The sequence below is a fragment of the Martes martes genome (genome assembly GCF_963455335.1).
Source record: "Martes martes genome assembly, chromosome: 11".
NCBI lineage: Eukaryota > Metazoa > Chordata > Mammalia > Carnivora > Mustelidae > Martes > Martes martes.
Genome location: NC_137899.1, coordinates 4,482,844 through 4,510,001, shown reverse-complemented (window position 1 = coordinate 4,510,001; position 27,158 = coordinate 4,482,844). Strand labels below are relative to the sequence as shown.

The following is a 27,158-nucleotide window of genomic DNA, read 5'->3' as shown; positions in this document are numbered from 1 at the left end:
CCCAGGTGCCCCTTAATATCGACTTTTAATATTGTTGAGATTCTCCCACGTTCTGGTTTACACTTTTTTATTGAATACTTTCCATTCTATGATCTGTTAATTCATTTTCTTTTCTATGGATTTTTTGTGTACATATCAATTGAGCTGCTACGAGTGTCCTGCACAAGTCTCTTTGTGGACACGTACTTCGATTTTATTGGGTAATACTTAAAATGGAATTACCGGGTCATGGTGCAGGCGTTGTCACTTTATAGGGTATGCCAAAGGTTTGAGAAATCCATTTACTTTCTGTCCTTCCAACATACAGTGTTGTCAAGCATCTTTTCCTTTTCTTTGAAAAAAACATTTCAAATTATACACGTATTAAAAAAAGGATTCTTTGCCTCTCTTTTCACATCTACTAGCTCCTTGATGGTTTCCAAGCATCGTAATTTTAGTCTTTCTGGTGGGTATTTAGTAGTATTCCATTTTGGTTATCATTTGCACTTCCTTCACAAATAAAAATGAACACCTTTTCAGTGTCTATTGGACATTCATGTATCTTCTTCCATGAAACATTTATTTCAGTCTCGAGGTATTTAAAAAGTATTTTTGCTATCAAGTCTCGGGAATTCTTATCCCACAGATCTTGACAGATACTGCAGGCACTTTCTTCCTGTCTGTGGCTCACGTTTTTTATCTTAACAGTGGTCCAAAGAGCAAAGGACTTTAGTGTTGACAGAATGAAGTTTTTTTCTAGACATAGTGATTTTGACGTCCTCTGTAAGAAACTCTGCCCACCAACTGCCGATATTTTATCTTGTATTTTGTTTTAGGACCTTCTTTGTGCTAGCTTTTCCGTTTAGGTCAACGGCCAGCACAAAGTAATTTCTGTGACGGTATGAGAAAGGGATACAGGGCTCCCTCCCACATGCACGTCCAGCCGTTCAGAGACTATGTGTTGAAAACGCTGTGTGTAAACCAGTGAACCGTCTTGTTACTTTTGTGTAAAAACTGTCTATTTCTGGACTTTCACTTCTGTTCAGTTGATTTCTCTGTTTTTACACCAAAACAACACTGTCTTAGTGCGGCATTGCTGTGTTGCTGTGGGTCTTCAATCAGGTAGAATCACTTTCCTATTGCATTACTTTTTTCAAGATGTAAATGAATGTAAATTTCGAGACAAAAGCAACTTTGTATTAAAAAAGCACAGAATTATGGTAAGGAAAGCACTGCAACTATTTGGACCTTAATTTGAATATTGATATCTTAAAAAAAAACTGAGTTTTTCACTCCATGAAAATAACGTATGTTTGAATTTATTTAGATCTTTTGTCTCAGCATTTTGAGATAGTTTTCACTGCAGATCTTTGAACGTCTTTTATTAAATTTTTCCCTAACATTATAGTTTTAAAAAATGTTATTATAGGGGCGCATGTGTGGCTCAGTGGGTTAAAGCCTCTGCTTTCGGCTCAGGTCATGATCTCAGGGTCCTGGGATCGAGCCCCGCATCGGGCTCTCTGCTCAGCAGGGAATCTGTTTCCTTCTCTGCCTGCCTCTCTGCCTACTTGTGATCTCTGTCTGTCAAATGAATAAATAAAATCTTTAAAAAAATGTTATTATAGTGGCATTTTTATAATCTTATTTTCCAATTTCTAGACACTAGAAAAAATTATTTCTTTTGTATTTTGACCTTCAATCATTGACTGAGATGATATGTATCATGAGATATATATATATAGATATAGATATATACATATATATATATATTCTATTAATACAATAAATCACAGGCATTGTTTTCTGAATGGTGAGCCAATCTTGCAATACTGGGATGATCACTATTTCATCATGATGTATTATCCATTTAATATGTTGCCAAATTTAACTTAGTAAAATTTCCTAAGGATTGTTTTGTTTGTTTGTAGACATATTAGACCGTAATTTTTTGTTGTAATATAATTTATGTTTTGGTGACAGAGCTCTATTTTCCCCAGTGGATTATTTGGATATGATGATATGATTTCCCCCTTAAACATCTGAGATCTTGTTCCTTCATAAAACTACCTCCATCTAGAGTTTTCTCTGTAAAAATTGTTGTGATAATAAGCAAAACTATTTTCATAGACGTAGGTCCATCGAGGTTTTCTCCTTGTGTCAGTTTTGGAAAATTGTGTTTTTATGCCATTTGTTCATTTTATCTACGTTGTCAACCTCACTGGCATCAAGTTGTTTATAATACCACTCTTTAACAGAAAACACATTGTACGGAGTTGTAGCGTAGTTGCAATGAATGTCATCCATTAACATATAACAGTCCGAGGAGGTTGTGCAGTCATGTACAACCATGAAATGACCATAACAGACTCAGAGCATTGACATTTTGCTGAAAGGTTCCTCATGCCCCTTTGCCATCCACGTCTCCCTCTCCTCCCAGACCAGGGCAACAGGTGATCCATTTTTTGTCTGTTTTATTGGTTTGCATTTTCAGAATTTCATCTACATAGGATCTGTGGTATGTCATGTTTTGTTTCTGACTGTATTCACACAGTATAATGATTCTGGAAGTTTGTTTGTCTTGTCGCAGGGATCATCGCTGCGGTCGATCTAACTGCTGACTACTATTCCATCGTATGGATTGGCCGCCATCGGTTCACTCTTTCACGTGCACATAAACATTTAGTTGGTTTCCATTTTTAGACGGTCCCGAATAAAGCTGCTTTCAACATGTTTATGTCCAAGTTTTCGTGTGGACATGTATTTAAATTTATCTCGGGTAAATATCTAGCCATGGAGTGGCCGTCTACGGCCAGTGCAGGTGTATGTCCACCGTTCAAACAGTGTTCAAGAGTTTCCAAACTCGTTGTACCATTTCGCATCCCCGGCAAGAGTGTGTGAGAATCCCACTGCTCTGTATCCTTGTCACACTTGGAATTTTCAGTTGTTTTAATTTCAACCATCGTATGGATATGTTGGATTTTAAATTACATTTACTGATAACTCAGCATATTAAGTATCTTTTCATGGTTTCTTTCCCATTCTCTTATTTTACTCTGTGAAGTGTCTGTTCAGATGTTTTGGCCCTATTTCCTTTGGTTTGCTCATCCTGTTGTTATTAATTTTAAGATAACTTCATACGTTCTGGATGTAGGATTGTAGGTATTTTTCCCATCCTGTTTCATTTCCTTAATGATGTCTTTTAAAAATCCAACCATTTCAAAATATTTTATACTCTTAATTTTATGTTGAGGTCTATTATCCATTTCAAGGTAATTTTTTTGTTTATGGTAATGTAATACAATGTTTATTTTCTGGTATATGGTCATGTAATAAAACTTGACTATTTTCGCAGAAGGAGAGCCAGTTGTTTCAGTAATTTACTGAAAGACTTTTCTTTCTCCATTGCAATGTCTTGGCACATTTAAAAAAAGTCAATGGCAGTGTAGGTCGGTGGCTCTGTTTCGGGACTCTACTTTCCATCGATGCACTTGTCAATCACTTTGCCAATTTGTATTGATGATTGTAACTTTATAGTAAGACTTAAAATCAGGGAGCACAAATTCTCTAACTTCATTCTTTCTATTCAAAATTGTTTTAGCCATTTTAGGATTTTATCTCATAGAGATTTTATAATTGGCTTATGAATTTCCACAAAACAGCTTCTTAGGGTTTTGATAGGGTTTGCACTGAATCTCCAGGCCAATTGAAGTAGTAATCCAGCAACAAGTCTTCCGACCCAGGAATCTAGTTTATTTTTCTTTTATTTAGGTCTGTGCTAATTTATTTCACTCAGTAATGTACCAAAGTTTTCATTTAAAAAAATGCATGGTTTTAAATCAAATCTTATGTGGTTTTTGGTACTATTGTCAATGGAATGTTTTAAACTTTCATTTTCCAGTTGTTTGCTTCTGAAGTAACATTACAATTGATTTTTGTATAATAACAATAAGCCTTCGCCGCTGATAAATTCGATTATGTCTAACACTTGGTTTGAAGATCTCTGAGGATTTTTTACAAATATGATCATGTCAGGGGCACCCAGGTGGCACAGTTGATTAAGCATCTGACTCTTGATTTAGGCTCGGGTCGTGATGAGATCAAGCCCTGCATCAGGCTCCATGCTGACCACGGAGTCTGCTTGTGATCCTCTCTCCCTCCCCCTCTGCCCTCCTGCTCATGCTCTCTCTTTCTCTCTTTCAAGTAAATACATCTTTTAAAAAAACAAAGCCCTAAATATCATGTCGTTTCTACATGAGGTGGAATTACTTCTTCCTTTCCAATATTTATGATTTCTATTTCTTTTTCTTGCCTTTCTACAATAGCTATCCTCTCCACTAAATGGAAAATGACAGTGGTAATAGCAGGCACGTTTGTCTTTTTCCTGATATTAAGGGAAAGACATTTGGTCTTTTTCATTATTTCCTTTAGCCTCAGGTTTTATACAGATGCCCTGTATCAGATTGAGGACATTCCCTTCTAAGTCTTATTTGCTGACAGTTTGGGTCTAAATGACCACTGATTTTTTTTTCCCTTTTGTTAATAATACTCTTGGTTATTTCTGATCCTTTGCTTCTCTGTATCTATTTTATAAAGAACTTATCAAATTCCACATAAATACAGCTAAGATATTGATTTGGATTGCACTGAAACTACAAAACAACTTAGGGCTTCCCATCTTACACTTCTTTTTCTATTTAACATTGTTTTCTTGCAGTCAGCATATAGTTGGGTATGGATTTTTTTTATCTAACATAAAAATTGCTGACTTTCAATTTCATTATATTAAATTGTATCCAACATAACATCTGACATAACTTGGTTTAAATATAGGTTTATTTATTGTTTGTTTCTTCTGTTCTTTTCCTTTTTATGTTACTTTCTTTTGAATTATTTGAGGGTTTTTTGTTTCTTTTTTAAATTTCATTTTGTCTCCCCCATTAGCTTATTGCCTATGATTGATTGATTGATTGATTGATTGGCTTCTGTTATTACTGTCACTGTAAGACTTATATATCTTTAATTCTAGGGTTTAAAGTATAATATTATACCACTTCATGAATAGTGTAAAGAATTATAATAGCATATGCCTATTTTCATCCTGACCTCCCTTGTGCTATTGTTGCACAATTCAGCTCTGCATGTGCTGTACCCCAAAAATACATTGCTACTATTGTTGCCTTAAACATTCAATGATATTTTAAAGGATTTCAAAATGAAAAACAGTGTTTTCTATTTACCCACATATTTACCATTTCTCTTGACTTCAACTTCATCCCATTGTATAAACTCAAATTTCCACGTACACCATATTTTTTTGTCTGAAAAACCTTCTTTCAGGTCTTTTGGCAATATGTCCCTCAGCTTTATTTTCCTGAAAAGGTCTATACTCTGCCTTTCTTTTGGAAATTTATTAGTGATACTTAAAAAAAAAAGATTCATTTATTTATTTGAGAGAGAGAGTAGGAGAGAGGGAGAGGGAGCGAGAGAATCTCGGGCAGATTCCTGCTGTGCATGGAGCCCAGTGTGGGGTCCATCTCACGACCTGAGATCATGACCTGATTCAAAACCAAGAAAAGTGGGACGCTTAACTGCCTGAGCCACCCAGGTGCCCCACTAGTTAATATACTCTTAATTAATGTTTTTTGTTATTTAAAATATGTGTCTCCGTATTCTTCCAGCACACACAGATTCTGACAAGAGCCAAGTGTCATTCTTATATGTGTTCCTCTGTATATAATGTATTTTTTCCTCTAGCTGTTTTAAGATGTTCTTTTTATCATTGTTTTCTATAATATCTGTGTATAGTTTCCTTTATCTTTATACAGCTTGAGACTTGTTGATTTTCCTACGTCTGTAGATTTATAATCATTTAGGAACATGGTTTGCACATTTTTCCCCACTTTCTTTTTTTCTGGGACTCCAATTACAGGTATATTAAACAGCTCGATATCATCCCACAGCTAACTGATATTTTATTTATTTGTTTTCTGTTTCATTTTGGATGGTTCTTGCTATGTTTTCAATGTTGTTGGTCTTTTATCCTGCGGTATCTGGTCTGCTCTTAAAACTATACTCATTTACGTGCCATTTTAGTTACTGTGTCTTTCATGTCTCAACGTCCTCTTGAGTCTTGTTTACATCACACATTTTCTCCACCTCCATGGTTGTGGTTTCCTCTACCGTCTGGACATAAGGAACGTATTTGTAATAGCTGTTTGCACATCCTTGTCTGCTTGTTTCTTTGTATCTACCACTTCCAGGTCCAGTAATAATGATTTGTTGTTCCTCCTGACTCTGGGTGGTATTTTCCTACTTCTTGGCATAAAAGTCACTTTCCTTGGAATACCTATTTTGGATCTTAGGTTATTGCTTGCTAAAACTTGTTTTACTCTTAAATAGTGTTAGATTTTGTTCCAGTACAAAGTTAAGTAATTAAAATCGGGATTTTGGGGGGCTTCTTTTAATCTATTCAAGCAAGCCCATAGGAACCATTAGAGTAGGGCTGATTAAGCCTGACTACGATAATGATATCCTTCTGAATAGTCTGCCTGACATCCTGTGTTCTGCAAGTGGGGACCTGGACCATGCCCTGCCCTGTTAAAAGTTCAGAGGATGGTCATGCCTGTGCAGTCCTCTAGAGAACACCTTTCCCCCACTTCAGCAGTTTCCATTGTCAGTGTACAGATCGGCGCTCGCAGACACACACACACTCTTCCCCAGCTCTCCAGAGCACTGTCTCCGCAACTCCCTCCTTTCTGGAACCCTAGTGTGCAAACTCCAGATGCCTTGGGAGCCCAGACCTCCAATCCCTGTCTTCTCAACTCAAGAAGGCGTGGCCTTCACGTCCATGACTGGCTCAGAAACTGCCTCCAGGCAGTAAGTTGGTGAAATGCAGGGTTTGCATGGTTATTTTCCCTCCTTTAGACATTCTAGTCCTTCACTACCTTTTGCCCAGTGTCTGGAAACCACCATTTCTCCTATTTTGTCCAATTTTCTGTATGTTCAAAGCAGAAAAGTGAGTGGAACAGCTGGTACTCTGTCTCCTTTGCTTCATTAATGTCTTTTCTTATTTTTTAAAAAATTTCATTTTGTACTTTCTTTTGGTTTACTTTGCTGTCTGTTTTCTAGCTTTGGAGAAGGGACTTTCATCCACCAGGAAGGGTGTCACCAGCATCCAGAATGTTGCCCGTGACCTTACATCGCACGCAATGGTCTCCCATGGCAAAGAATTGATCCAACTGAGTCCAGCTGAAAATGTCAATGGTGCGAAGCTCACAAACCCTGGTTGAACCTACTAATTCCAGCCTGCCCATTGTTGTTCCCCACCCCCTCTTGGGGGATTCCACATACATATACATTGTTTCTTCTTTGCCTTTCTTCCATCTCAACCAGTTTCACTCAGATATTTTTAACTGATTCTCCATCTCCTTTTCTTCTGTTGGATGTTTTCTTGCCTTTCCTCAATGCCCCTTCTTTAAAATTTTTAAGAGATTTATTTGTATTAGAGAGAGAGAGAAGGTGAGCAAGTGTGTGAGTGGGGGACGGGGGAACAGAGTGCAGAGCCAGATGCGGGGCTCGATCTCACAACTCCAAGATCATGACCCAAGCCGAAATGGAAGTCAGGCGCTTGATTGACTGAGGCATCCAGGTACCCCTGTTCCTTCTTAAATTTTTATTTGAATCTCTTTTCCCTTGGGCAGAGTGTAATTCTTAATTTCTGAATGAAATTTCCATTTCTTTCACTTTTTTCACTGTCAATTTTATTTGGATTTATTTTCTTAAATTTCTGTGTAAAGGCAGCTTTTCACATCCTCAAATGACTGTTTGAAACATGTAATTCAGTTTGGAATATTATAGTACAGTTTTCTTCTGCTTTATAGTTGATTTGGTGTTTTGTATTCTTATTAAAGTATTTGGCTCTTCTTTTGATTCTTATTTTCATTAACGTATTTTGATTCTTGGTTTCTGTTTTGTTACCATTTCTTGGAACAGATTTATCCAGTTCTCTTCCATTCATTTGATGGATTTGGTGTGGTTTGCGCTATTTTTAGTTCAATGCTGCCCCCTTCTGTCAGTGTAGCAAAGTGCAGCACTTTCTCTAATAAGTTGTTTTCCTGTGGCAGGTGAATTGTTACCAGAAGGGTTGTGCAACTTCCGCTCAACTCATTCTTTTTGTCTTTTAGAATATTAGTTTTTCCTCTTTCCCTCATTTTTTTTTCTTTTTATCACCCCACCTCCAAACGGTGACTCTTTCTTTTCTTTTCTTTCCTTTGTCTGAGAGAGAGAGAGAGAGAGCACAAGCAGGGGGAGCAGCAGGCAGAGGGAGAAGCAGGCTCCCCACTAAGCAGGGACACTGATCTGGGACTCCACCCCAGGATTCTGGGATCACGACTTGAGCCAAAGGCAGACGCTTAACCGACGGAGTCACCCTGGCATCCCCGACTCTTTCTTTCAAACTTCTCCAGCACGATCAGGGCCGCTGAAAAACTGCCACTTCACATCATGTGTGTTTTTCCATTCCTTCTCTGCATACTGACAGTCTGTTTTATCTTCTGTCCGTGGTCGTTAGATGAATCCCAGGGTGGCTTCTCTCTACCATGCCTTTCCCCCCCACCAAGACTGTCCTCATTTACCAATAAATAAATAAATAAATAAATAAATTACTTCTGTTAAGGGCTCAAAATATGACTTGTTAGAGTATTTTGTTTTCTCTCTCTTCTCTTAACTTGCAGTAATTTGAAGTTTAGTATTTCTCTTCTAAATATGTTGAAAGTTTTTGTGTGCTACTGTTTGTCCTATTCTGCTTTGAGGCCATGTGGGGGAGCACAGTTTTACGGAGCTGCCGTTGCATTTGGCTCCTTAACTGCTACATTTGTTTGTTCTTTGGAATTGCATTGGCAGAAATTCATCCGTTTTTTTTTTTCAATAAACTAACTTTTGGCACTGGTGATTTTTTAAATCATTTGTTTTCCATCTCCTTATTATTTTATCTTTATTATTTTCCTCCTGCAGCTTAAAAAAAATTGATTTTGCCATGTTTTTCTAGCTTGCTCAGTTCTTAAATTTTTAGGTTTCCTTCTGTTAAAACATACTCATTTCAGATTACATATTTCCTCTAGGAATTATTATAACTTATTCTCACAGATTTTGCTACAATATTACTATTATAGTTCAGTTAAGATATTTTCTAGTTCCTTTCATGATTTTTCTTTGGCCCATGACTCATTCATAAACATATTTTTTACATTTCCAAATATGTAATTTTCTAGGGTGTTTTGATCTGTCATAATTGTCTGGTGGTCAAAGAACATACTTTGTATGATTTAAGATATTTGAGAAATGTACAGAATTGATGAGTCTATTGTACATCTGAAACTAATATAACACTGTATGTGAATCACACTAAAATTAAAATGAAAGAATAAACAAATATGTAAGGCAAAAATTTTTTTAAAAATAAATATTTGAAAATTTTCTGGTTGTTTTATGGTACAGTGTGTGGTCATTTTTATTAATGGTCCTTGCAAAAAGGTGTATTTATATCTATCTATTAGGTCAACTTGTTAATTGTGCTGTGTTATTCTACTATATTTAGTTTTGTCTATACTAAATCTCCCAATGTCCTGTTTTCTTGTTAATTGTCACACAGTTTATAATGACTCCAATCAGTAAGAGTCATGAACAGATATTTCAGTGTCTTTTCAGATTAGAAAAAAATCTATGTTTAGCGTAAGGTTGACAACAATCCACATAACATTATGAATGCTATATCCTAATAAGTATTGAATCTTTGCCAAATCAACTGCTGCTACATCATCAGTGTAATTTCTGTATCTTCTCTGAAAATCACATGTGAATGTAAGTCATAATAAGAGCTATGTTGGAGACAGAACCAAGAAGCAACTAAAACCAATGGATCTACTGTCAAAAAGAAGGGATGTAGAAAAGCAAAATCCCATCAATTTTTCACTTCTAGAAAGTATACTAAATCAGAATTGACAATAATTCATTTAAAATATCTTTTATTGGGGTGCCTGGGGGGCTCAGCGGGTAAAGCCTCCGCCTTCAGCTCAGGTCATGATCTCAGGGTCCTGGGATCAAGCCCCGAATCATCCGGCTCTCTGCTCAGCAGGGAGCCTGCTTCCCTCTCTCTCTCTGCCTGCCTCTCTGCCTACTTGTGATCTCTGTCTGCCAAATAAGTACGTAAAATCATAAAAAAATAAAATATCTTGTATTGTGCCCTTCTCAGTGATTCACAAGATGTCACAATCACCTGTGTCCTGTAGATAACGCATTGATACGGTTGCTGGATAATATGTGGGTAAGATCGGTCTTCCTCTCGCAGGGACAAAGCTTCTGAAATCTGTGTGCTCTTATTGTTCTTCATCAGGGAGACCATTAATTCTTCTACACCATGTCTAAGTCTTCTCTAGCAATATCTGAAATGGATGCCTCCTCCTTTTCCGGTGGTTCATATCACTGGTCATCATTATTTTGGTAGATCACAGGTATCATAGTATCATCTTTCGTTGGTGTCTGGATTTTTCTTCAGTACACCATCTTTTCCACTTCCTGGTTAGTCTTTATAGGCTACCATTTCTGTATGTTATGAATCTTCAGTTTCTTTATGAAACGTTTGTTTTCAGAAATGTATCATTTACATCGTTTTCTCAAAGTCAATCCTTATAATAGTTATTCTCTTGTGGGTGTGTCTTTTTTCTATTTCTGTTCTCTACATGTTTAGTGTGTGCTATTTCATAAAGGAGGGGCCAAATTTGCTATTTGACTTCAGCTTTAGTGATCTTGGAATCTGCTTCAATGGGAACCTACTGATGCTAGATACTTCTTAGGTTCAGTGACAAGACATTGAGGACATCTTCCTTTATGTCCTAAAACCTTAGCATCATTCACATTAAGATCCTTCGTCACGGTCAACATCATAAATGCCTCAACTTCCTAGAATTTCTTCACATTTTGCAAGAGCTGATAAAAGATGATGACCGAGTCCAGATTCCAAACCATGCAATTACCATGAACGATGTAAAAAATTTCAGGAGTTTCCTACTTCTGTCCATTCGTGTGTCTTCCATGCTTTGGCTCTCTCTTGAAAATTGTGCTGCCGGGCACCTGGGGGGCTCAGTGGGTTAAGCCTCTGCCTTCGGCTCAGGTCATGATCTCAGGGTCCTGGGATCGAGCCCCACATCGGGCTCTCTGCTCAGCAGGGAGCCTGCTTCCCCCTCTCTCTCTGCCTGCCTCTCTGCCTGCTTGTGATCTCTGTCTGTCAAATAAATAAATAAATAAATAAATAAGAAAGAAAGAAAATTGTGCTGTAAATTCCTTGGTGCTGGGACGAACAGTGATAGTCATTGCGGTGGTATGTGGTGCTTGTGTGGGGCCTTAGCTCCCAATGCAGAGCAGGGAATGTGAGGGCACCCTCCAGGAAACCCCAGAAATGAGCACATGGTGGATATGGTAATTGCATCTGTGCATGTTGCTTCTGTCCTACTCTCCTATACATCTGGGATTTCGAGTAAATACATGTTCTTCTTTTCCACTGTATCCTAGATGTTTCTTATTCCATTTCTTGTGTATTTGTGTTTGATCCTAAATGGCATTTCCTCATTTCTCTACCAATCCCCCAATTCTCTGTGTCAGATCTGCTGCACTGTGCACTTACCAGGTCTTTGCTTGTTATACTTTTCCATTCTGGAACTACTTCTCCCCCCCAATTTCATAATTCCTCACTTTGTCCTATTTAATGTCTTTACAGAAACCCTGAACTCATCTTTTCTCTCCTTGCATATTTTCAGTGTCTAGAATCAACTTGGGTCCCTTTTTGTTTTCTCTCTTTCCTGCCAATTCTGAGTCACGGTGTTCTCTCTCTTTACATGTTTAGCTACCGTGGGTTGTATACCGGACATTATATTTTAAAAGTTATTGTTGGAAATAATTTAAGGCTTACTAAGACATTATCTTTCTGCAAAGAAGTTTTGTTTGTGTCTGCCTGCATCCTGGGAAGGACAGCATCCTAAGATCCCCTTAATGCCGGTTCAAGACACAAAGTCTTCTCATTGACTTGGACCAAGCCAGGCTTTAATCTGCTCAAGGGCTTTTTGACTATTGATCTAGCCTTTCTTCTAAGCCGCAAGCCTTAAGGTATTCATCCCAAAGCAGTGGATTGTTTTCAGAGATCAATTCCAACATTTGATCTTTTACACCTATGAGACCATAACATCCAACTCAAGGTTGTAGTTTTCCCTTCTAGAATGGCAAATTCCTGTATGGCCAAAGTGGCCTTGGGTGTGAGGCTGAATTTTTAGAGTTTCCTTCTTTTTATTGACCTAGTAACGTCTCTCTCCATTATTAGCTTTTTGAAATTTTAAGAAAAAAGAAATATTAATCTAGCTGTTTTCCTTCGCAAGCATTGTCCCATTTACCTGGTTAAACTTCCACTATAAGAAGTAAAATATCCAGATTTATTTCAGTAAAAAAAAGTCTAAGCTTATTTTAAATTTAAATAAGTCTGTGAGTAAGCATTTACATGACGAGCACGTACTTCAATATTCTAACTCTAAAATAAATAACTAGATAAAGCATGGAGACTTGCCATGAATTTGCAGCTAACACGAAAAACAAAAGGCACCAATGCCTTCAATTTCTTATAATGTTTACTTTGATTTGTTCTCAAAGGACTTGCCTGCAGGAGCAATGGAAGAAAAGTCTGGAGATAGAATAAGTGAAACTATTAAGTACACATTTTCTTTACCCTGGCGACAAAATTCTGCATTTTATCTGAGTTTGGAATAGCTCAAAATAGGCCATATTATCCCTATTTCTAAGGCCAATATTTTCTTACAAAGAAAAATCTGTAGACAAGGAAAATCAGGAAGCCCTGGCATGGGTGGATGGCATCTTGATTAAGGAGGCATTGATGACATGTATTTTGAATGAATTTTTTTTCCATAGTCATGTACTGTATGGTATGACTGCTGGTTGTGGGAGGTCTTCTCCAGTCCCCTCTGTGGGAAAATTAGAATGGGAAATCGTGAAGGAAGAGGTGGAAAATTGGAAATAAATCTAAGACTCCGACCACAGATGAATTCACGGGCAGATCAATTTTTGGAAGGGACTTAAGAAATGGAAACTGATACCTTAAAGTATTCATATCTTCATTGTTAATGGGTATGGGGTTTCTTTTTCAGGGGATGAAATGTTCTAGAATTAGATTATGGTGACATTGCTTAATTCTGTTTCTTTTTTTTTTTTTTAAAGATTTTATTTGTTTATTTGACAGACAGAGATCACAAGTAGGCAGAGAGGCAAGCAGAGAGGGGTGGGGAAGCAGGCTCCCCGATGAGCAGAGAGCCCGATGCGGGGCTCGATCCCAGGACCCTGAGATCATGACCTGAGCCGAAGGCAGAGGCTTTAACCCACGGAGCCACCCAGGTGCCCCTTAATTCTGTATCTTATAAAAAAAAACACTGAACACTCTAAATGGATGATTTTTGTGGTGTATGAAATATATCCCAATAAAGTGGTTTTTTTTTTGTTTTGTTTTGTTTTGTTTTTTAGAAAAGAAAAACCTTGCAATATCTGTATATCCCTTGAAGTCTTCAAGTCATTTAACTATCACGGCTTTAGAGACTGTACAATCCACATACAAAAATGGTCATTAACACAATCCTTAAATTCAGAAAGATACCTAGGTTTAAATTTCGGTTTCATACTTACCACGGGGTTAAAAGTCAATTAGTTAACGTCCCCGGGCATTAGATTCCTCAAATAAAGTGGGGATAACAGCACCGCCTTGTCCAGAGGCAGGGACGGAAACATGATTTTTGCTCAAGTCGTGCACCCTAGGAGCACTCTAGGTGAAGAACAGGGTAGAACCAGGACGAGAACCAGGACAAGAACCAGGACAACGTGGTCTCAGCAGAACTCAGCTTAGATTCAGATCTGTTTCCTCAGGGAAGTTAGTTGGCCATGGGCCAAAGTCTCAGGGGACAGTGTGGTAGGGTGCTGTCCTCTGGGCTGCTGGCCATCTGCCATTTAGTGGCCACCACTCACTGCTACCAGAAGAGGATGCCCTTGCCAGTAAAGGGCACCTGGGTTGGGCACTACTGGCATTTACCACGCCCTCCTCCCCATAGTCTGGTTGTAGGAAGGCACAAGATAAGACACACCACACAATCACTGTGATGGGCTGCATGGTGCCTGGCACAGAAGAAGAACTTTATGAACAGCAGCTAATTTTTGCAGGGCTTCGAATATCAGAGGCGCAAAGAAACTAATTACAAATATTGGGTCAGAAAATCTCACCGTACACGTTGATTCTTCATCAAATGCATACGTGTGATTGATTGAGCATACTTCATGACGAGGTGGTAAAGGAGTGACTTTCAGCGGGCTTGTCCAGCCTGAAAACAAAAATGTATGTGTGTTGGGTTAAATACGTGATAGAGGTTGTTTTTTTTCCTTCTTCTTCCACCAGAAATACTTCCTACAAGAAAGCTAAACTGTATCATGTTATCTGACATGTCCATGGATTTTATTAGCAGTGAGAACTGAATTGCTCTGGAATGCGCATGCTAGGGAATTGTAGCAGTGCAGAGTTGTTACTACTCATTACTTGAAGAGGTCTGCTGAGTACTGCTAATCTGCACATGAGCATGTGGGTGTATTGGGGATGGACGCAACGCCAAGGAGTCGGTTACTAGGCAGAAAATTTATCTAATGACAGAAGTCCTAAGACACTAGCAAATCAGCACACAGATTGTAACAAGTATTTACTGTGCTGTAAATGGAAGTAGATGCACACATAGAGAGCAAAGAGGGGTTCCTGGTTTTGCGGTGCTCATGAACCAATGGAAAAGATAGTCCTGTTAGTAGATAATTTCGTGTCGTGTAGCAACTCTAATCCTTGTGCTCCAACTGCTGGGGGAGTGCAGAGGAAGAATACTAGCCCAGCTGGACTGTGGGGAGTTAAGGACAGTTTCCTGAAGATAATATTTGCTCTAACCTTGACAAAGGGAAGTCAGAATGGTCGGAGTCTGAGAAGGTCTCGACACACCACTGTGGACTTGGAAGACAGAGGAGACCATGTGAGGAGGAACATGGGTAGCCTCCAGGAGCTGAAAGTCCCTGGTTGTCCGAGGCAAGGAAACAGACACCTCTAATGCAAGGAACCGGATTCTGAATGAGCTTCAGGTGGATTTCCCCAAGACACTGCAGGTTTGGGCGGTTAGATCCTGAATTAGAAAACCAGTTGAGAATAAAAATAGAGCTACCCTATGACCCTGCAATTGCACTACTGGGTATTTACCCCAAAGATACAGATGTAGTGAAAAGAAGGGCCACCCGTACCCCAATGTTCATAGCAGCAATGTCCATAATAGCCAACTTGTGGAAAGAGCCAAGATGTCCTTCAACAGACGAATGGATAAGGAGGATGTGGTCCATATATACTATGGAGTACTATGCCTCCATCAGAAAGGATGAATACCCAACTTTTGTATCAACATGGACGGGACTGGAAGAGATTATGCTGAGTGAAATAAGTCAAGCAGAGAGAGTCAATTATCATATGGTTTCACTTATTTGTGGAGCATAAGGAATAACGTGAAGGACATGGGGAGATGGAGAGGAGAAGTGAGTTGGGGGAAATTGGAGGAGGAGACAAACCATGAGAGACTGTGGACTCTGAGAAACAGAGGGTTTTGGAAGGGAGGGGGGTGGGGGTTGGGTGAGCCTGGTGGTGGGTATTAAGGAGGGCACGTATTGCATGGAGCATTGGGTGTGGTGCATAAACAATGAATCTTAGAACACTTAAAAAAATAAAATTAATTTTAAAAAGAAACAAACAGAAAGATAAAAGAAAACCAGTCGAGTGTGTCCAGTCTTCTCACAAAACCGGGAGCTAGTAAATGGGTTTTGTGTTGGGCTGTTGAGTCTTTGTCACAGAAGCTAGAGAAAATATAGAGGCAGAGGCAAGAGATCAAGGCAAAGTGAGAAAGGCAGTGCTGAATCCCATGATTATTTCAATTTTGAGAATAAGGATAATTCTGTCTCTGACCCAGCTGGCTGAAGGAAACCCTCCAGCAGAGTACCGTGCCAACAGTAGCAGCGGCTTTGAAAAAGAGGAAAATAGAGAAACAACAGAGCTTAAAACTTGATTTTTAAACAAGAGTAGGAGATAGAGAAGAGGACAATGGATTACAGCTACGCACCCCAGGGACAGGACATTCACGCTTGAGTATGATGATGCCATTTCCATTACCTTGTTTCAGTATCTACTGCGTGAGACAAAGCCCCCCCAAAGGCTAGTATGTTTTTTTTTTTTAAGATTTTATTTATTTATTTGGTGCAGAGAGAGAGAGAGAAAGAGTCAGACAGACAGAGATCACAAGTAGTCAGAGAGACAGGGGGAAGCAGGCTCCCGGCTGAGCAGAGAGCCCGATGTGGGGCTCGATCCCAGGACCCTGAGATCATGACCTGAGCCGAAGGCAGAGGCTTAATCCACTGAGCCACTCAGGCGCCCCAAGGCTAGTAGGTTAAAACAACCATTCGTTGTCTACCAGAACTCTGAAGTTAGTCAGGATTTCGTATGTCATGTGGCGGGGGTTGGGATCGCTCAAGATGTCCAAAATTATCTCATCACTGGCTGGTGAGTGGGTGTGGACTGTTACCAGGGATCTCAGCTGGGTTTGCTGACCAGCGACTTGTTGTTGTTGTTATTATTATTTTTTTTTCCTTATGGGCCTATGTTGAATTTTTCACAAAATAGTAACTGAATTCAGAGAAGGAATCCCAAGGGGCCCCATCCCAACGTGCAAGTACAAAAAAAAAGTCTCCACTTGCCACATGGTGGCTAATATAGGCAAGAGCCCAGAATCACTGTGGGAAGGAAACAGACCTCATCTCATGGCAGGAGGGGTGGCAGGAACACACAGGAAGGAGTGAACCACCGAGGGCCACCGTTGGGACCAGTGATCACACCCCTCTTCCTCGTAATTCACAATCTCACTTCACCACTCTCATGCCACGGAACAAATGTCAAGTCCTTCGTCAAGGAAAGTGCTATGCCATTTCTTCACGTATTAGAGATCTAACGTTTGAGACTGTGATACTTTCATCGTGAGTTGGCTTTGTGTGTATCTCATGAAACTGAGCGAGTTTGGAACAGTTGCCATGAACCGTAATTTTCCATAGGCCCTATTACTTTTTATTATAAAACATTTCCATAATGTAGTTTTAAAGAAACAAAACCTTAAAAGAAAGATTGAAGAACTATTCTATGTTTGTTTTCTTATTCATGTGTTTTCTCTCCTCTAACGGTTAGAAATACATGTTTTCAACATCTAAAATACTGTTTTTAATGGTCTTCTCTGAGGTTTCTTTCTCAATATAAAGGTAGGTCAGTTTTGTTATTTTAAAAGAACCAGTTTCAGGTTTAGTTGATTTCTTTCTGCTTTCCTGTTTTCTACTTTATCTATTTGCACCAAACATAAACCTTCAAAATATATGATGCAAATATTGACAAAATTTAAGGGAGAAGTAACTCTCCTTGCTTGGCGGGGAGCCTGCTTCTCCCCCTGCCTCTGCCTGCCTCTCTGCCTGCTTGTTTGTATTCTCTCTCTCTCTCTCTGGCAAATAAATAAAACCTTAAAAAAAAAAAAAAAAGAATGTAGCCCTGAGTAACGTGTTGTTGGGACCATCTGGATGGTATAGATGACTGAACCCTGTGAAGGTCTTATATAAACTTTTAGGATTCCAATGGCCAGGTGTAGAGATCTACTTGTCTTGCAGCTGCCCAAGACAAGCCTTGGAGATAAGTTCTCTTGCTTACTAACCCTGCCACTTACCCATCTGGCGTGGCCTGCCTCATTCTTTGTTCTCTCTTTGCCCTCCTTGTATGAGGGCCAGTTTTGGATTTCACCCAAAGAACTCTTGAGGTTGCAAACTAACAACTTTACAGAAATAAAAAGGGTAAGAATGTACTATGAACAACTGTGCACTAACAAATTCTATAACCTAGATGAAACAGACAAATTCCTAGAAACATGTAACCTACCAAGACTGAATCATTAAGAAACAGAAAATATGAATAGATCTTTAACTAATAAGGAGAATCAATAATCAAAAACTCATTCTATGAAGCCAACATTAGCTTGATACCCAAGTCAGACAAAGACACTGCAAGAAAACTACAGATCAATATCCCTAATAAATATTGATGCAAAAATCCTCAAAATACTAAAAAACAGAATTTAACAGCACATCGAAAGTATTATACACCATGACCAAGTGAGGTTTATTCCTTGAGTGCAAGGAATTATATTTGTGCATTGTTGGTGGAAATTTAAAACGGAGTAGCCACTACGGAAAACAGTATGGTGTTCCATTAAACATGGAATTACCATGCAATAGGGCAATTCCCCTTTTGGGTATATACCCCATAGAACTGAAAGTGGGGTCTTGAAAAGATATTGGAACCCCTATGTTCATAGCAATATTACTCAACAATAGCCAAAACGTGAAGCAACCCGTGTCCACTGACGGATAAATAAACAAAATGTAGTATATACATAAAAAAGAAAGTTGTTCAGCCTTAGAAAGAAATTCTGATACATGCTACAACATGGACATTGTTATCCGTAAAGACATTATGCTAAGTGAAATAAGCCAGTCACAAAAAGACCCATACTTTGTGATGTGACTTATGTGAGGTTTCTAGAGTAGCCAAATTCTGAGACAGAAAGTAAATTGGTGATTGCCAGGGGCTGGGAGGAGGGGAGGACATAGGAAGTTAGGATTTAATGGGTACAGAGTTTCAGTTTTTTAAGATGAAAAGTGCTAAGGAGATGAACAGTGGTGAAGATTGCTCTTAATACCAATGAACCGTACACTTAAAAATGGTGGATTGTTATGCACCTTCTCCTCCCCAATTCAAATATTGAAACTTTTATGGGATGGCCAGGTGGTTCAGTCGGTTAATTGTCTGCCCTTGGCTCAGGCCCTGATCCCAGGGTCCTGAGATCGAGCCCTGCCTGCATCAGGCTCCTTGCTCAGTGAGGAACCTGCTTCTCCCTCTGCCTGCTGCTCCCCTGTTCATGCTCTCTCTTTATCCCTCTCTCTCTGAGATAAATAAATAATTAAAATAAATAAAATAAATAAATAAATAAATAAATTTTAAAATAAAAGGAAACATTTACCCCCAAAGTGATGGCATTTGAAGGTTGGGGGTATTAGGGAGGGGATTAGGTTTAGATACTGTCTGGAGGGTGTGACTCCCGTGATAGGATTACTCTCCTTATAAAAAGAGGGAGAGAGGCCAGAGCCTGTGTGTCTCTCTCTGCCCTGTGAGGAAACAGCAAGAAGCAGGCCCTCTGTGAGCCAGAAAAAGGGCTCTCAGCAGGAATCAAGTTAGTTTGATCAAGTACCTTGATCTTGGATTTCCCACCCTAAATAAATACCTGTTGCTTAAGGCACCCAGTCTGTAATTTTTTTTAGCAACTGGAGCTGAGAGGGTGGCTAAAAAAGAAAAAAGCAGGAAGATATACAAAGAGTTATGAGTATTTATACTAGGAACCTGAGTGCAGGGAAATCAGGGATGTGACAACTTTTATTTTTCCTGTGATAAGGAAGATGCGTCATCTGCTGTAAAGAGAGGCAAAAAGACCAATGAAAGATTTGAACATAATTAGGATAAGTTTAGAGTACTTGACTGGTATCGGAGAAAGAAAGCCAACTAGGAACAAAAAAGTACTGAATCCAGTTGTCCAGACAAAGTTGGAATAAGGCAAGAAATTGGCGATATAATCTTTTATGATATCTTTTTGGTATTTATGAAAGCCCACTGAAAAGCATACTGGTGTGTGATATAATTAATTTTACAAAGGCATTCTTATCAGAATGTATTCAAAATTATGTGTATTTAGGTTTGCTAAAAACTGAAAGTATTATTTATAATTAATGATTATTTCTAAGATCTACAAAATCACTGAAAACCTGGGACAAGTTACATCAAACTGAATCCGTGGACTGCCAGTATTACTCTTTGAAACTGTAACAGCTAATATTAGAGCTGCTATTAATTGAATGCTTTAACCACGTTCCAGGAATTTTGTTAAGAGCTTTACCTGTCTTTATTCATTTAATCCTTACAGTTTTATAAGAGAAGTATTCTTATTGTCAAGGAATTGAAAATTCTGGACTTTCTAATAGCTCACATTTATTGGTGCATTCCTTCATTTCAGATATCTTTATGTAAGTTATGTTAAATAGTCTCCACTAATATTTTATGAAGTATTACTAGTACATGAATTTACAAATATGGATACACAGGCATAAAGAGCCCTGGGTCATAGTGCAAGTAAGCCTTCTATCGGGACTCAAGCCCGGAGGGTCTATAGAATTCTGTTGTACTGATCTGGGTAGCAAAGACTATACTTCAACTGAATTGTTGATGTAAAGTCTATTAACTGTCCTATACTTCAACTGAATTGTTGATGTAAAGTCTATTAACTCTATTTTTGTTGTATGTTAGCTTTAATAAATTATTTCTTCAACTTCTAATTTGCTGTAATAATGTTTTGAGAGTCCAATCTTAGAAAAACTTACCAACTAAAATATTGCTCTTAAAAATTACACTAGGCTAGGGTTTACTGCTTACAAGCAAGGTGGTATACTTGTCTAGAATAGGACTACTAGAAAAAACAACTTCAGTTCCTTTAAAGACATATTCTTGACACTGACTATTATTTTACATTGAAACATTAGCAAAGAGTGAGTTCAAGCTCTTTTCCACAGAGTCTGAATCAGTAAGATGTTCTATATCTGCAAGACCGACCTGGACTCCTCAGTGGTTCAATGCAAAATTACATGAGCTTTCGGTAATACTGTATTTCATTAGATGGCATTTCCAAGAGATTAGAAAAATTCTTATTTCTTAAAATAGGTCGTCGAACCTCATTCATATCCTTTATATGGAAATTCCAAACTGAGGGATTTCCTGAAGCACATGTGCTAAGTCCACAGCTGAAGTGCAAAATTAAAAGCATAACTCTTATCATATGCTTGTATCTCTCCAAATTGCTCTGTCTGTTCAAAAGTGGGTATCTGCAGCGTGGGGCTGGGAAGAGGGGTCCTTCATTTCTATTTTCTTTTCCTTAATTCTTACCCCCTTCCAGGTCCCAAGTGATTATGGCCCCTCTTCATGGAGAAGTGGCAGGGACCATGAATCCCCACCGCTCCAGCAAATGGTGGTGTCACTGTTTCTCCACGTACTGTCTCCTTAGGCCTCGAGGCACCTTAGGCCAGGTGCCTAAGAGCAGTGGAGGGGGGTGAGGGTCTGGCACTAGAGGAAGCGTAGCATCTCTTGCTGCAGCATTTGGTCTTTTGCTTTCCACATACTCAAAGATGTTAACCTCCTTGCAATCCCTGCTTGCCAGACACACCTCCATACAAAAATACTCCATGTGGCTTTCCTTTGGAAGTGTTTCTCACTCTTTCTGCACCAGGCCAGTGACACTCTCTGGGAGTTCTCATGGAGAAACCATGAGGTATAGCGATCAGTAAGGGATCATTGATCCTGTATCCAGGGCTACGGAAGGGTTGCTTCCTAGCAGACCCCCAAATCTACTTTCAACTATCTACCCATTTCATTTCAGCTCCTGTGACCTAGCGCTTTATACCCACCAGAAGGTTTGTTTTTTCAAGGGAGAAAGACAGATATGGAGGCATGCTACACAATTATCAAAACTAAACATACGTGGCTTTGTGGAAAAATTAGGTCATCCGTATGTCCAGAGTAAATTATCTGATATACACTTTGTGTTGGTCACTTACCCTAATTAATGCATTTAAAAAAAAAACAACTTCTTTTTTTTTTTGCAAACAGGTTTATAAAAGGCTAATCATTCTTGCTACTGTTTCCTTGCAATCTATGACTTAAAAATAAGAGCTCCTTATTCAATTCTTCATAATTTTATGTGAAATTTTCTGCTAAATACTCAGTCTTATATCCATGCTCTTCTTCCTTGTTTGAATTTTTAAAAAATATAAAGCCCGTGTCACGTTACCTCCAAGTCTTGCTCTGATGGAAATGTCTGGTATTGCCCTGGAATTCCATCTCCTGTCCTGTTTTAGTTCTTCTAATAAGATGGTTTGTCTTTTCAGTGTTGTTTGAAATCCTGTGTCTGGCCTGGGAACTCGATGTTGTGGTTTCACATCACTGAAGTCCACTAGACTTGGTATGGTTCTGCCAATGCCAGGCTTTAAGTCAGCATCACCACCGGGACTCAAAAACCCTGAACAGGAATCACCCAAGGGCACATCATCCCGAAGTGGAAATAATGGATAATCTCGCCCATATGGTGGGGGATAAGGATAGTGTAAATGGTAGTCCGGCAAGACTGAAGGGGGATAAGAGTGAAATTTAAGAAAAGTAGGGTTGCATTTCTTTTCAATTCTGCCATAGTTATGTCTGTCTTCAACTCCCTTCACAAAAGGCATGTTCATTTTCCTTAAGAGATTATAGTAATGTGGGTAATCTGTATTCTCAACAGCCTTTTTTCCTGAAAGGATGGACCTTTCAGAGATACTTATCTTTCCAGGGGTGTACTGTGAATCCATATCCATGGCCTTTCTCTTTAGAATTTTGGATGACTGTAAATTAAGTGCGTCTGATGACTCCTTTCTATTTAACTATAAAACTCACTATTTGCAATAATTGAGGATTGGTTAATCTAACATAAAGCTACTGAACTGGTTTTCTAAATATTGATAGTTTTTTTTTTTTTAAGGCAAATATCTTTTCTCTACCAAAAGAACTATAGGACAGTAAGGGACCAGGACAGAAAAAAACAAAACAAAACGAAACAAGAGAGAGTCCTTGTTGCTTGGCAACAGCTAGAACTCTAACACATTGGACTATTTACTCTATATGTCATAATTTAAATCTTAGGAAAAACAGAAATAGCCTTATTAGTAATATTTTCATGATAGTTTTCTTCCCACTGTCCATTTGTTCCTTATTTTTAAATGTTTCCATAAGTTGATTTAAGTAAATGATATTCATTAGAGTACAAAGCAGTTAATCAAGGGAGAATGTATTTTTAAAGTATATATCTGACTAAAAAATTAAGTATTTACCTTACAGATACAATAAATTACAAAACTCACTACCTAAATAAATGTAAACTTGATGCAGTGCAAAGAATGAACAGGTCTTATACTCAGTTAACCCAGTGACCTATTTTTTAAGAAAAATAAGTAACTAGTAGTCAAAACACAATTCATCTTTCAAATGCCCTAAATTACTTTACCTTTTGGCTACCAATGTATAGAATAAGACCAATGGGATTTTTTAACTCATTTCAGAAAACTACAATAAGGTATGAGCTATTAGCTCACATGTAAAGAAAAAAATTAATGTATTGGTCATTTAAAAGCTAATTTCAATGAGATAATTTGGACTTGCATCAAAACTGCTACGACAGGAGTTATAAATATTGGAATTTGGGCACAGGGCTCACACCAACCCTTCTGGAGTAAAACAAAACCAAACCAAAAACAAAACGTATGCAAACATGAATGAGAAACCTAGTTGCGTATTTCCAGCATTTGGCTTTCCTCTTTAGATCCACAGCACACATGAAGTACAATATCCCGTCTAACAGCCTACTCTCGGGTTGAATGTTAGGAATTTACCCAGTGCATGAAGGTAGGAGGGACTGATAAACTCGATGGCAGAAATAAAAAATCAATGACAGTCAAAAGTCCATTTGGTATTGTGCAGGTTTACCTGTTCATACGAATTAAGAGGAGCTTTAGCAGATATATACCTAGACATAGCGATTGGGCACTATTCAGTAAAATACATATTTATTCGATGTGCTCAAAGGAACTGCGAGGTCTTGACCAAAATGCTGGCTAGATCCAAACCAAACTAAAACATGCTCAAACACACTAAATTTATTTTTTTAAGATTTTATTTATTTATTTTAGAGAAAGGAGAGACAGAAGAGAAGCAGAGGGAGAGGGAGACTCTCAAGCAGACCCCATCTACGCACCTCCCCGCCTCCTGCAGGGACTGATCCAGGACGCCGACCTCATGACCTGGGCTGAAACCAAGAGTCCGAGGCAATCAGCGGCACAACCCAGGCGCCCTTGGAGCACAGTCAATTTAATTCAGAACCTTACACAGACTAGAAAGACTCTCCGAAGATGTAGATCTAGTCAGTGGAATAAACCGTGCTGCACACAGTTCACCAGTTAACACATGCATAAAAAGAGCCAGAGAACTCAAGGAATGTCCTGGTCCCGGTCCTGGTCCCGAAAGAGGCCTTATTTTTTTTTGTTCATTCTTTCCTTCCTCCTTTTTGTGCTCCTTCCCTCTTTTCAAAATTCATCGCGACCTGGATCCGTACTGTATGAGATTAAGACGGTGTCAAAACAGACGAGATCCTGGCCTCCAAGGGCCAGACACAGAAGAGGGACAGCGGGCCGGCCGTCAGACAGCAGGGGCCCGAAGGCCTTCGACCCTCCGGATACACAACCGAACAAGGGAGGCGGCTGGGGAGGCGGTCAGGCTGTCCACTTTAAACCCTCTCCCGGAACACAGCGCCTCCGGCGAAGGGTCCCGCCGGTCTCCCCGGGCGAAGGGGCAGCGCACGTCACCGCGGGGCATTCTGTATCCTGCGGCGCACACCCCATTCTTCACTGCAGCGGCTCCCACCGCGCGCTCGTCCCGGCTCGTAGCTCGTCCCCGCCGAGCCCATCCTTCCCGCTGCAGGGCCGCCGACGCGCGATCCTCCCACCACGTCCGGCTGGGAACGCGGGCAGGGGTCTTCACGTCCTCCTCCAACTCGGGAGTAAAAGGCGATCTCCCAGGCCCAGCGTGGACCCCGGTCAACCTCCTCTGCTCGGCCCACGAGGCCGCTCTCCGGGGCCACAGTCCTCCTTCCAGCCGCACTGGCGCGCGCGCACTTACCCCCCACTGAGGTGCCACCCGTCCCCGGAGTACGGCGGGTTAGCAGGGGGCGTCGGGGGCCGGGCAAGCCCCCGCACTCGGTTCCCACCGGCCGCTGTTCCGGGCCGACCCCGCTCATGAAGCCCGGTCAGCCCGCTCCGGAAACGGCCTCCCGGGGCCCACGAACGCGCACTCCACGGGAAGGGCGCGGGCGGCGGGGTCCGCGGCGCTTCTCCCGCACCAGAACCTTCGGCAGGGGCCCCTGAGCGGCGCCCGGGTCCCGGAGGCCCGGTCACGGATCGGCACAGAGGGCGGAGCGGCAGCCCTCGGTTGGCGTCGACGGAGGCGCTCCGTCCCTGCCCCCGCCCCCACCCCGGCGGAAGTGGCGGCCCGTCCTTCCGGCCTTCCTTCCGGTCCACAGCCGGCCGACTTCCGGCGGGCAGGTGGGCGCGCGCCGCCTAACGACCTTCTGCGCCGACGGTCGGCAGGCGGCGGCGGCGGCGGCGAGTGAATGGAGGCCTCGGCCCCCGGCCGGCGGCGGCGGCGGGGCTGGCGGCGGGCTCCGGTCGCGGGCTCCCCGCTCTCCCGGGCCGCGGTCGTCCTCCTGCTCTCCGCCTTCGTGGCGCGGGCGTCCCCGTCAGGTGAGGCGTCGGCGCCGCCGCCTCGGGCTCCGCGGGGCCGCCCCTCCCGCCCGGCCCCGCAGCGCCCCCTGTCGGTCGCAGTTATAAAATGCGGGGACGCCGGGGAGGTCCCGTGGAGACGGCTTGTGCCGCCCTGCGTTTCCTCCCGGTGCCCCACGAAGTTCTCCCGGTTTGCAGACGCGCGGGACGCAGGGGGCCGCCGCCGCCGGGGAACCGGGAGGGTGTGGGCTGCCCTACTGTGTGCTCACATGTTAGGCTTTGTGAAAATAAAGGGTCTCCCGGCGTGGCGTAATACAACTCCAGAGAAGTGGGTCGGAAGGCCAAGAACGGCGCAAGGCGGGAGAGACGGGAGCGCGTCTCCGGGACCAGCGAACGCACAAGGGTTGCGGACGAGGGCGCGGGGGGGAGCGGGGGGAGGGACGTGGAGTGGAGCCGTGGTCCGGGCGTCGCCCTCCGGAGGTTCCGTTCTGAGCAGGGGACAGCAGCTGTAGAAGCGGATCCTTCCCGATCGTGGCCCGCGGTCTTACACTGGATGGGGGGGGGGGGTCTGCTGGCGTCAGGTCCAAGCACAGGGCAGACCTGAGGACCGAAGACCTGGAGTGAGTGGTCGATACCTCGGTTCTGAAGCGCTGAGTAGGACGGGCTGATGTCCACGGAGCATTTCCCACTCTCCCGCCTTCCAGTCAGTCCCTGCCGCACCGCTGTGAATCCGAAATGTGGTCTCGCCGTGCGGACGAGGAAAGCGGAGGTTCTAGAGGTCAAGGTGACTTTTTCCAAGGCCAGGAAGGGGGCTTCTGCCTTTCAGTACACCCGCCTCCCTCCCTGTTAAATGTCCTTTGGGTGGATGCTTCATCCCGTTTTTGATACTCCCGCCGCGGGGTCCGTACACTCTCAGGTCCGTTTGCTCGTTCAGCAAGGATGAAGATTCTCAGTACATCATATTGAACTATCGTTATTTAGTTTGTCTTACGTGCGAGATGCTTGGTACTGGTTCTTGATACGTTGACATAAACATTGATCCTACTATCGAGGGATCCGCCCATCAATGCACCTTATAACCTAACGAAAAATCATATACATTATATACATGTGTAAGAACCATAACATAATGCGGTGTAGACTGTCCTGAAAGAGGTGCTGGCGATGGAAGGAAGGGACTATGAGAAGTGGTGCCTCAGGAGGTTTGCGGGAAGAGGGTCTTGAAGCTTGGGGGTTGGGATTTTGAAACAGTATTCCAAGCGGTTGTAGAAAAAGTCCCGAGATGAAATGCAGTAAGGAAATCAGTGAGTAGGTTAATCTCACTGGAGCACGAGGGGGAGAGTGGAGTCAGAGGGGAGATGCCGGGTGTTGGAAGAGATTGACTTAAGGTCCCCCTCCAACCGAGATCAAGTATACTATGATACTCTACCATTTGGTATCTTGGAATTTCTAATGAGGCAGGTTGCTGATAATTTCTTTTTGTTTTCGATAGTTGGATATTTGATTCGATTACCAAGAGGTTTTCACTTGACCCAAGACACGGTGAAAATAGTGGGATCATCAAATTTTCCAGGTATTAATAAATAGAT

General features: G+C 41.2%; 2 protein-coding genes across 4 annotated transcripts in view; one reads left to right on the top strand and one right to left on the bottom strand.

Moving 5' to 3' along the window:
* SPMIP7 (sperm microtubule inner protein 7) overlaps nucleotides 1-22,617 on the bottom strand; it is a gene marked incomplete at both ends in the record, with an annotated part of 60,539 nt that extends 37,922 nt beyond the window's left edge. The window contains 2 exons of the mRNA XM_080818249.1: nucleotides 14,299-14,396; nucleotides 22,059-22,617. Of these exons, the coding sequence (XP_080674375.1) occupies nucleotides 14,299-14,396; nucleotides 22,059-22,617 (657 nt within the window). The remainder of the gene's footprint in view (nucleotides 1-14,298; nucleotides 14,397-22,058) is intronic.
* A 2,779-nt stretch (nucleotides 22,618-25,396) lies between these two features.
* ZPBP (zona pellucida binding protein) overlaps nucleotides 25,397-27,158 on the top strand; it is a gene marked incomplete at its 3' end in the record, with an annotated part of 104,878 nt that continues 103,116 nt past the window's right edge. For all 3 annotated transcript variants that reach the window (XM_080818990.1, XM_080818992.1, XM_080818991.1), the window contains exons 1-2: nucleotides 25,397-25,590; nucleotides 27,062-27,142. In XM_080818990.1, the coding sequence (XP_080675116.1) occupies nucleotides 25,461-25,590; nucleotides 27,062-27,142 (211 nt within the window). In that variant the 5' untranslated portion in view covers nucleotides 25,397-25,460. The remainder of the gene's footprint in view (nucleotides 25,591-27,061; nucleotides 27,143-27,158) is intronic.